The following is a 12,040-nucleotide window of genomic DNA, read 5'->3' as shown; positions in this document are numbered from 1 at the left end:
AAGAATAAGCAAGTAGCAAAACACAATATAAATGATAAAAACTACCAACAACAACACTACTGAAAGACACTTGTATCCAAACTGAAAAAATACAGCACAGTTCGCGATGAAATGCCACACTATACGCTAATTAAAAGCACTTTTTTTTAACACAGCTGAAATCCATTGCTACCTTAATTAAATACCTTATTTTCTACTCTTGACGAAAAGTTCTATTTTCTTCTTGAAAATTTTGGTACTATTTCAATGCTGGCTATAAAATACTTTCAGTACTTGTGCCCAGTGCAGTTTCTGAAATTTCATCTGCTGTTCTTTTGTTGCAAATATTTCTTCTTATATCCATATAGAAATTATTAATAAGGAATAGAAATATATAATAAAATAAATAAATAGTTTCACTAGGGCAAACAGTTTACGTTTGCCCTAGTGAAAATAGTTACCATTATTTTTCTGTAAAATATGACAATTTATTCATATTCCCACTGCGACTTATAATAACCACAAACACAAAGTCTTTCATTTTTTTAATATTTGGTTTTACTGACTTTGCTTGATTGGCTTCTGAACCTATTCATGTTGTCAAGTTTAGAATTATGCAAGTTTTTGAGTGTCTTTACACATTTCAACTTAAGGCCATGTGTTAGTACAGCTAATCCCAGGTGGTATGGTCACTTAAAGAATGGGAGAGGAAAGATTAGCAAAACAAGTGTTCTCTGCCAGGTTGGCAGGAAAAGACCCAGAGAAAGACTAAGATATAGGTGGACTGATACAGTAAAAAGTGCCTTAGAAGACAGAAATATGAGATCTCATAATGTTGGAGTCTTGACAGGTAACAGATTGATTTGGAGGAAAATTGTAGATAGGAAGTTAGTGACAATGTAAGTTTTTCATGTAGTGCTATCATATCCTGTACACCCCTTGAGGGTACATGTCAGGAATTTGATGATGATATTTAATCCCCCCCCCCCCAATGAGATATAATGTTAATTACCCTTTTATGTATTGATGATTATGATTTTTATGTTTCAGAGACATTCAAATGAATTAGTCCAAACTATGTCCTTTGGCATTTTATTCTAGAATCCATCCTCTTGCTAATTACACTGTTCTATGTGTGATCCCTTATTCTCTCCCTTCTAGAAATGTATTGAAAAATTTCTTCTGCATCAATCTTATAAAAACCTTTTAGTAACATATATATCCATCATATCCCTTTTTTCCACCTATCAACATGATAATCTACATATCTTCAGTCTATCATCATAGTGAGCATTCTACAAGCTCATCACTACCTTGGTCACTTGCATCTGCATCTTCTTCATCACTTCATCATTGCTGAGAAACCCAGACAACAAAATCTGTGTACTTAAATCCAGATTTAATTATATTATATCCTAATAAAGAGAGGATGATGACTTCCTACTTTTTGTCTCTACTTGCAGTGTCTTCTTCTTCAAGGTTATTCTTCAACATCCCAAGTAACCTTTTGAGCTATTTTCGTGTTTTTTACAATATTTATATATTTATTTTTTTTTTATAAATTTGTTTTTTGCTAAAAAGAGTATACTTTATTTGGTTTAATTTTGAATTATCAGAAATGGTAACAGTAATTCTAATTTTTTTATTTTTAAAAACAAGAATTTGTTATCTGATTATGGATATTTCTTCGTTTTTGCATTCTTTTTAACATTTTTTTTTTAAATATTGTCAAATTTCATGGTAGCAAACTTGTAGGGACTACTGGAATTGTTTTTTGTAGTGGATACTTTGCTATAATGATATTTTTGCTTACAAATTTTCATAGTTTGTTCTGCTGACCTGTTTTTTGTTATAGTGGTTTGCTAGAGTGAAAGTTGACTGTGGCATATAAAACTTTGCAGGTTAGACTGATATTTTAGTATATTTGTCATATTTTGTTTATAGGTTGTGACATTAAAGGAATCAAATCCTTTAGAGAAAGAAGTGAAAGAAACATCTGAACCAGAACAAACTAAGGTGATTTTTTTAATCCATCGATTAGCAGGTGATATTTATAACTAACAAGTTAGAAAATAGTGCATATACTTGTGAAATTTTAGATAGGTTGCATATAATATGCAGTATACAATATAAGATTATTGTTGATAAAATTTAAATTATTTTATTGGGAATATTTTTTTCCCCTTTCGTATAAAGAATGAGCATGTGTGCAAAGGACAACTGTGAAATTTACTTAATATGTTCATGTCCTTTGATATGATATTATGAAAACAAATTTTAGTATTAAAGATTTAATTAATAATGAACTCTCGGGGAACCCTGTAACTCCTAGAGAGTGCGTCCCCTGGGTGGCGGATAGGGGAGCCCACCATGTGTGTATATGTGTGTATATGGTGGGGTGGTCCAAATATACTGAATAAGGACTCGTGGACCAAAAGGCCATAAGGGCAATCATCTTGATTGTAAGGGAAGCAGTACTCCCATGGACCCCTAGCTGGATCTATCCTCTCCTTCTACTACTTTGAGGAAGATCCATTTACTTTAATCTTTCCTATAAGGCCTTATCAGCCAACTCTTCTTATTTTATGATCCTTATGCTATTAGAGTACTCGAGGGCCATGGGGGTCTTTTCATTTCTGGCCTTACAACTATGCCCTCTCTATAAACCTTACTATAATTTTTCTATAATCTTCTCTTTCCCCCTTCAATATACCCTATTCCTCCTATGGGTTTAAATTTGGAAGAAGGCTAGTTCAGAAGCCTTAAGGTAGCAGCCCTACCACTGAACTAGTCAATCGTCAGGCTAGTCCCCTGACATGGAGAACATAATTCTACTAGTAAGCTGACAGAAAAAGATAATCGGATTGAATCTACAGGAAACAACCCTGGAATGGAAAAGGTAAAACAAAAATGGAAACGACAAAATATAATACACATAGCAAACTGGAATGTAAGAGGAATAGCATATAAAGAAATAGAATTAGACCAATTATTAAATGAAAGAAATTTTAAAATAGCAGTAATCACTGAAACAAAAAAGAAATTAAAAGGAACCATGAGAACTGAAAATTTTAATGTGATATACAGTGGAGGCGACAGAGACCAAAGAGCACAAGCAGGAGTCATGATTTGGATTCATAACTCCCTTTCAAAACAGTTAAAACATTATAAATTATGGAATGAAAGAATAATAGAAGCTAGAATAAAAATAGATAGAGGCTATTTAACAATAATTGGTTTATATGCCCTAGAAGAAGGAAAAAAACAGGATAATATTGATTTTTATAATTAGCTACAAAACATATATAATAAAATAAATAAAAATGATTATGTAATTTTAGCAGGAGACTTAAATGCAAGAATTGGAAACATGAAAATTAATAATAATATAGGAATATATGGAGAACATACTCTAAGCAGGAATGGTAAAAAATTGATTGACTTTGTAGTTTATAATAACCTAAAAATAATGAATTCCTTCTATAAACATAAAGACACACATAAATATACTTGGGCAGCAAGAGGATGGAAATCAATATTAGATTACTTTATATTAAATGAAAGATATCAAAATTTTCACTAGATGTTAGAGTTCACGGAGGATACGAAATAAGCAGTGACCACTTCCTTGTTAAAATAAAATTAAGATTACCACCTAAATGGCTACAAGTAACAAGAACAGAAAGAAAAATTGAAACATTTGTTTATAAAACTAGACTATTGAATGACACAAATGTACAATGGATATATGAACAAAGAATTAACCAATATCTAGATAAAATAAAACAAAATTAAGAAATAGAAATAGAATGGCTTAATATAAAAACGATACTAAATGCAGCAGCAAATGAAAGCTTAGGAAAGACCAAAAAATTCAATAAAAGAAAAAACTGAAGATCTGGGATGATACAATGAAATAAATCATCAAAAAGAAAGAAGAAGCCTATCACAAATGATTAAGCAGTAAAAGATTAGAAGATGAAATAGAATATAAAAGAATAAGAGCCATAGCTAAAAGAGAAGTCAGAAAAAGACATAGAGAATCATGGAACAAATTTGTTTCTAATTTAGAACATGATTTATATAAATAAGACCCAATGTATATAAAATTTTAAAACACTTAAATGCAGATACCAAAGAAAGCATAAAATTAAACATTGAATTTGAATTAGAAGAATTTCTAAATTACTACACAGAATTGTGGACAGACAAATATTTTAAAAAAGACAACTGGCAAACAATTAATGAAAATGAAAAGGAAATAACTGAAGAAGAATTAGAAATCAGCCTGAAAGAAACAAGAAATGGAAAATCACCTGGAGAAGATATACTAGGTTCAGAACTATATAAATATGCAGCAGCAAGATTCAAAGAAAGACTCTTATTATGTTTAAATAAAATTTATTCAACTGGTATCCCCCCAATAGAATGGAAAAAAGCAATTGTGATTCCTATCTTTAAAAAAAGTAATAGAGATGACCCTAAAAACAATAGAGGCATCAGTATACTAAATTCCTGTTACAAAATATATAGCAGAATCTTAAATAGCAAACTAATGAAATATTCCGAAAACTTTATTTTAGAAGTATAGATGGATTTAGAAGAGGACGATTATGTATAGACCTGGCTTTTTGCCTAAAATTAATAATAGAGAATAGAAGAGAATACAATTTAGAAACACATATTGCATTTATTGACTTTGAAAAAGCATTTGACAAAGTTAAAAGAAATATATTATTTAACATATTAAAAGAAAGACAAATACCAAATAATATCCTAAAAGCTATTACAAGTATATATGAAAATAATCAAATACAAATAAGATTAAATCACGAGCTATCATTTATGAGAGAGATAAACCAAGGGGTCCGACAGGGATGTCCCCTCTAAGCAACTCTTTTTAATATCTACTTAAATGAAATAATAATAAAATGGAATAAAAATTTACATCAAGGAATTAAACTGTCTCCTACAGTAAACTTAAACACTCTTCTCTTTGCCGACGATCGAATAATAATTACAAATTCTGAAGTTAAACTACAGAAAGCTATTTTAGATCTAAATGAGATATCCAAAGATTATGGTATGATAATATCAACAGAAAAATCAAAAATTATGGCCTTTAAAGGACAAGATCCAGCAAGAACTAAAATAGTAATAGATAACAAGATCTTAGAACAGGTGAATTCATTTAACTACCTAGGATGCACGATCACATATGAAAATGAAAAAGATATAAACGTAAAAATTGCAAAATATTTAAAAATAACAGGTGTAATTAACTCTATATTTAAACCAAACCTAGTTCAAAAGCAAACCAGACTAAAAGTATACAATACATTAGCCCTACCAGTCTTAATATATGGAAGTGAAATCTGGACAATAAACAAAAAGACAAACAAAGATTAACAACAGCAGAAATGAAGTTTATGAGAAAAACTGCAAAGTACACCCTATTTGATCACAAAAGAAATGAAGAAATTATGAAAGAATTAAACCAAGAACCAGTAATAGAAAAAATTAAAAAAATAAACATAAATGGATGAAACACGTTCAAAGAATGAAAACAGAAAGATTACCAAAACAAGCCTTAAAGTACAAGCCATTAGGAAAAAGAAAACCAAGACGTCCTCTTAAACGATTCAACGATGACTTCTAAAGTCGGAACAGGCCATGCTAGGCCTAAATCTTTGATACGCATGATGATGATGGTGATGAATTAATAATGAAACGAGAAGTTATACAGGTAATGCAGTTCAATTATCTATGCAGGGTGTCTAGATGATAGAAGTATTGTGATGAAAAACACTTATTTGGGAACCTAAATTCCTGCAAACTCTCTGAAACATACAGACATTAATATCATTAAGCACATTAATTAATTTGCTTAATTAATTGCTTAGATGCTCGATTTCAACAGTGAGCATCTTGAAAAATACAAACAAATAATGTGATTTGGGAGAGCTAAGTAACTTAAGCTGAAAATAAACCTATTTATATATCACTGCTTATATAAATGCCTAAATGCAAAAAAATCCAGAGTGATGAATAACATGTTAAGAAGTTACATCAAAAGGTTTAGTAGAAATATTAGGCAACTGAATGTAGGGTTATAAGTTAATAAATTAGACAGGTGTCTGTTTAGTAATATGAAAATAGAAATATTTAGTTTTTAAAGTGAGGCTGTTATGTACACTCTCTATGAAAAAAAATGAATGACTGTAGTAAACAAGCCTTGGTGCAGGATATGTTTTTAGCATTTAAAAATACTCAGACATACACTCTTCCCAGACAGTGGAGACAGGCATATGACTAAGTCATAATTAGATTATATAGAGAAACCTGTGGAGAATTCACGACTAAGTTTAACACATGTGAACCACAGTAGTAGATTTTTTATTACGTAAATATTTCATCTTAGGTATCTTAGGACATCATCAGTCCAGTAAGATACCTAGGACGAAATATTTACGTAATAAAAAACCTACTACTGTGGTTCACGTGTGATAAACTTAGTTAGGTCATAATTAGATGTTTCCCACCATCAAAACATTAATGAAAGATTAGCACTGATGCTGGTCTGAAGATAGTATTATATGACATCTAATCCCTGACTGATCTTTTGACTAAATTTTAGTTCTGCCATTGATCTATGGCTGTAGTAGTCTTTGATACTTGGCTTACTACAGCAGTTAGAATCACCATTAGTTTTTGGCTGTTTAACATATTCATTTGTTTTGTGAAAGACCATCCTTATTATAAATTAAAGATGCCAAGAAATTATATTCTTAGTTTAATCCTTTATTCAAGTGTAAACAAACAAAGTTTGCACCTGAAGGATTTTCCGGACTGGGCAACTCATATATAGAAGCTAATGACTTCACATCACTTGCCTTAGTATTCCATAATGCAAAGCACATATCCTTACGGACATATATAATGCTATGCATTATGGGAAGGGTCACTACCCAGACTGGTTTCATCTTTTATTGAAGACTTATCAGTGGGAGCCAGACTCAGAGGTGATACCAAAGTTGAAGCAATGCATTAGGGAATACTAAGGCAAGTGATGTCAAGTCATACGAGTTGCCCAGTCCTGTAAACACTTCAGGTGCAAACTTTGTTTGCTTATACTTGGATAAAGGATTAAACCAAGAATATAATTTCTTGGGGTGCTTAAGGGTCAAAGCTATATAACTGAGAGGAGACCTCCACATAGCCCTCAAAGGAATGCAGAGAACCAACCAGGGCTTCTGACCTGATGTCCAAGCCTCACCTTCTCGTGGTGCACCCTGTTAGGCATCTACCTGGATACTGAACGGACAAAAATTGGCTGGCAATTTGGGATTTAGCTGACCAAATTGTATTCGTATTGGCTTAAACAAAAATTTCAAATGATGGTACAACATGACAGAATTTCATGCCAGCTGGGACATCACCCAGTTAAACAAGGCCCCCGTTGTTTTCGTCAGGGAACTAGGGCAAACAGCAAAAAGTCAACTACTGGAAAAAATCCTAAAACGCACCCCAACTCAAAATCACCAGAGTTCAAGATTGGTACTATCAACATAAGAAGCCTGAATGGCAAAGAAATCGAGCTAGCTGAGGAACTGGATAAGTACCAGATCGACATAATAGGGGTGACTGAAACAAAAAAGACAAAAACTGGTGAGATCTTTCTGAGCTATAAATACAAAATGTTATATTCAGGCAATGACAATCAAGGAAAAGAAGGTGTAGCCATAGTATTCAACACTAAATACGAGACTAATCTTCTTGAATGGCAGCCAGTCTCAAGTTGAGTGATGTGGGCAAATATGAGAATGGGGAACTGAACAATGAGACTTATTTGTGCCTATAGTCCTACAGAAGGTTCTGCTGAGGTAGAAGTGGAGGAATTTTTTGAGGCTTTAGAGAAAGCAACTGACACAATGAAAAAGGTAAAGTTGGTCCTTGTTGGGGATCTAAATAGCAGAGCAGGAAATTATTGTCAGACATACAAAAATATTTTGGGAAAATTTGGAGAAAAGAGCAAAGCTAATAATAATAATGGCAAATACCTGTTGGATTTCTGTTTAGGACATGAACTGGTTATTACTAATACCATGTTCCAACATAAAAATGTGCACAAATTCACATAGAGAGAAGAAGCAAGGAAATCATTTCAATAATTGAAATGTTATTGTTGACAGTGATGTTTTCCCCACTGATGCAGGACACCAGAGTGTACAGAGGATTTGAAATTGGAAGTGACCAACATTTAGTCTTAAGCAGGATAAAATTGAATTTCATATTGAAAAGAAGAACATGTGAGAAAGTTTTAAAGCAAATAACAGTTGAACAGCTTTCAGATGTGAACTGTAGACTAAAATATACAAATATTATTCAAGAAAAAATGAAAGAGTTTGAGAACAAGAACCAAACCTTGAAGATTCAGTGGCAAGGCCTGAAAAAAAACACTGATTGATTCAGCCAGACAGGCATGTGGTGAGGTTGTCTGCAAGGATTGAAAAATCAGAACTCCATGGTGGACACAGGAAGTTAAAGAGGTAGCGAAGGAAAAGAAGAAAGCATATCAAAAGCTCCTGGCAAATAAGTCAGCTTGTGCTCTTAGAGAATACAGAGACAAATATAAGAAAGCTAACACTGTGTAAAACTGGCTAAATAAAAGTCTTGGGAAGACTTTGGCAAGAACAGAAAATAAATATCAAGAAGGTGGCAAGATATTCTTGATAGAATTATTAGAATTGAGGAAATGGAAGAAAGAGTGCTGTAAAAGGAATTAGAGATGATAAAGGTGACATGAAAACAGGGGAAAAAGATATCCTTGAGGTAAGGAGTAATTACTTGGATAAATTGCTAAATGAAACAAGCAGTGATGACAGCACAGTGGTAAAAAAAACACTGACCAGGCATGCAGTCTGGAATACATATCCATACTTGAAGTAGAAAAAGCCATCAAAAGCCTGAAATGTGGAAAGGCAAACAGAAGCAGACGATATTCGACCAGAAATGCTGAAGAGTGGAGGTATGAAAGTTTTACAGTGGCTAGACTGCATAGTTCAGAGGGCCTGGACAGAAGGATGAATTCCAGATGATTGGAGTAGAGCTCTCATAGTACCCATATATAAAAAGGGAAGTAAAACTGAATGTAAGAATTACAGAGGTATTTCCCTACTGAGTGTTCCTGGTAAGATTTATGCAAGTATACTGAGAAGAATTGTGGAAGAAAAGCTTGGTGAAGAACAAGCTGCATTCAGGCCAAATAGAGACTGTTAGGATCAGATCTTCCCTTTACAACAAATAGTTGAGAAATCATGGGAATATAACAAAGATCTGTATTTAAGTTTTGTCGATCTGGAAAAGGCATATGACAAGGTTCCAATAGAAAAGCTATTCAATACACTACAGTTATATCAAGCAATACTTAGTATTTATTTGAGTTGTAAGCCAGCAGTTAGGATTAAAGGAAGTACAGGAAGGTGGTTTTATGTTAAATCTGCTGTCAGACAAGAATGTACATTATCTATATGGATCACATTATGAAGGAAAGTGGTATTAAACATGATATCAAAATTGGAGATGTTAATCTCAGTTATTTGCTTTATGCAGATGATGTTATACCTCTAAATAAATCCGCTACAAGTCTGCAAGATTCCCTGGCTAAATTGAGTAGCTGTTGTGATTGATATGACATGAAGGTCAGCAATAACAAGACAAATACAATGAAAATAGGCAGAAGCATTGAAAATGTCAACTGCGATGTGAATGGAGAACCTGTGGAACAAGTAAAACATTTCAACTGCTTAGGCACGATTTTTAGTGAAGATGGGAAATTAAATATGGAAATAGACAACAGAATCAACAAAGCTGGTATGGTAGCAAGTCAATTGAATAAATTCATATGGAATAAGAGAGAAATTAGCTGAAACACTAAATTAGCTATACAAGACAGTATTCAAACCAATTTTAACTTATGGATCTGAGATCTGGGTTAGAAATAAAACTCTTGACCACAGACTAGAGACCGCAGATATGTGAGTCCTGAGAAAGATGAGGGGCATGAACAGATGGCATCAATGGCAATATCATATTAAAAACAAGGATATTAGGTAAGGCTAAGGTATAGGTGGATTGATACAGTAAAAAATGCCTTTGAAGACAGAAATATAAGACCTGATAATATTGGAGTATTTACAGGTAAGTAACAGACTGGTTTGGAGGAAAATTGTAGATAGGAAGTTAGTAATGGTGTAAATTTTTCATGTAGTACTATCATATCCTTTACACCCCTTGATGGTATATATCAGGAATTTGATGATGATGATGATATAATTTCTTGGCATCTTTAATTTATAGTATAACCAAGTGGAAACACTTCCAACACCATTCTTATTATACTTTCAATTGAAAAAATAAAAAGTAACAGAAACTTACAGCATTTACTACTACTTCATAAAATGTGGTTTTAAGAATCTTAACTGTATCTCCCCCCCCGCTCCTTTTCCAAATATCAGGAGTCCTGAAGTCAGAAAAAACTTTCTTAAAAAAACTAGCAGTTCATTCCCAGCAGATGTGTAAAATGATCTGACAAGAAACAGTTTAGTGGTGTTTTATCTAAAAATAAAATCATTTATGTTTTCTCATTTGTATTATTTGGTTCAGAGTTTCATCCTTTTACAAGATATGGCATGTCTACTGCTACTCATCAGCCATCATTACTCTAATGAATTTGACTATCCCCTATGTCAGAGATGTCATGACATCATGACCAGATATTTCTTGATGACATGCAGCTAGCCATCAGCAACCACTATCCCATAGTTTTCAGTTAGTAAAAAGAACTTTTAGTAATATGAAGAAACCTCCAACACAAAGTAAAATGAATTAGCTCTGCATGATAGTCTGTGGATGGCAAACCAACAGCTACCAAAGCATCAGCTATCTCAGGATAACTTGCTAACACTGGTATTCTGTTATTCTAAGATGAACAGGTAAAAAGTTCTGTAAATGCAAGAGAGAGAGAGAGAGAGAGATTTGCAAGCCAATACATAAACCTTAGCAGGGTGGTGGTCTCAGGGTGGCAATGAAATTCATCTACCACCTAAAGTCATTCACAAACATCCATTCCTCCCCTCCTTAAATGGAACATCAAACCCGCAGCCTGTTAGTTGAAGAGCTGGTGTACTATCCACTCACCAACTAGACTGGCAAATCTCTCCAACTTTATTGTTCTCACATTTGGGGGTGGTGCACCAAAAATCTCCCTAAGTACGAGGTCTGGAAAGTTTTCGGCCTAACAATGAAAAAACAAATTTATAATTTCAAAATTATTTTTATTTTTCAACATACTCTCCCTTAAGACTAATACATTTATTCCACTGATGCACCAGCGCTATTATCCCGTCCCTTTAGTGGTTCTCAGTAAGATCTGCATGATACCCTCTACAGCTGCAATCACCTCTTGATTCGAAGAAAAACGCTGACCAACGAGGAAGAGTTTTAGTTTTGGGAAGAGACAGAAGTCAGAGGGAGCCAAATCTGGGGAATAGGGTGGATGTTGCAACAATTCATAGTGAAGATCCTGTAATTTTTCCATTACCAAAACACCTTTGTGGGCAGGTAGATTGTCCTGATGAAAGATGATTTTTTTCTTCTGCAAACCGAGTCTTTTCTCACAAATTTTTTAATGTAGTCTGGTTAAAAGATTGGAATAATATTCCCCAGTTATTGTTTTACTCTTTTCCACATAATTAATAAACAAAATGCCTTTAGCATCCCAATACACCAGTCAGCATTTTTCTTCGAATCAAGAGGTGATTGCTGCTGTAGAGGGTATCGTGCAGATCTTACTGAGAACCACTACAGGGACAGGATAATAGCGCTGGTGCATCAGTGGAATAAATGTATTAGTCTTAAGGGAGATTATGTTGAAAAATAAAAATAATTTTGAAATTATAAATTCATTTTTTCATTGTTAGGCCGAGAACTTTTCAGACCATCCTCGTACTTAGGGAGATTTTTGGTGCACTACCCCCAAATGTGAGAACAATAAAGTTGG

General features: G+C 33.3%; 1 protein-coding gene across 2 annotated transcripts in view; it reads left to right on the top strand.

Annotated features, from left to right (window-relative positions):
- The window catches only part of LOC150099370 (uncharacterized), a 462,639-nt gene that overhangs the window by 310,133 nt on the left and 140,466 nt on the right, over positions 1–12,040 (top strand). For both annotated transcript variants that reach the window (XM_090403434.1, XM_090403433.1), the window contains exon 24: positions 1,924–1,995. In XM_090403434.1, the coding sequence (XP_090259560.1) occupies positions 1,924–1,995 (72 nt within the window). The remainder of the gene's footprint in view (positions 1–1,923; positions 1,996–12,040) is intronic.

Source organism: Typopeltis vanoorti, chromosome 14, assembly GCF_054136105.1.
Source record: "Typopeltis vanoorti isolate ZY-2024b chromosome 14, IOZ_Tvanoo_1.0, whole genome shotgun sequence".
Lineage (NCBI taxonomy): Eukaryota > Metazoa > Arthropoda > Arachnida > Uropygi > Thelyphonidae > Typopeltis > Typopeltis vanoorti.
This window is presented reverse-complemented; position numbering and strand designations above follow the sequence as displayed.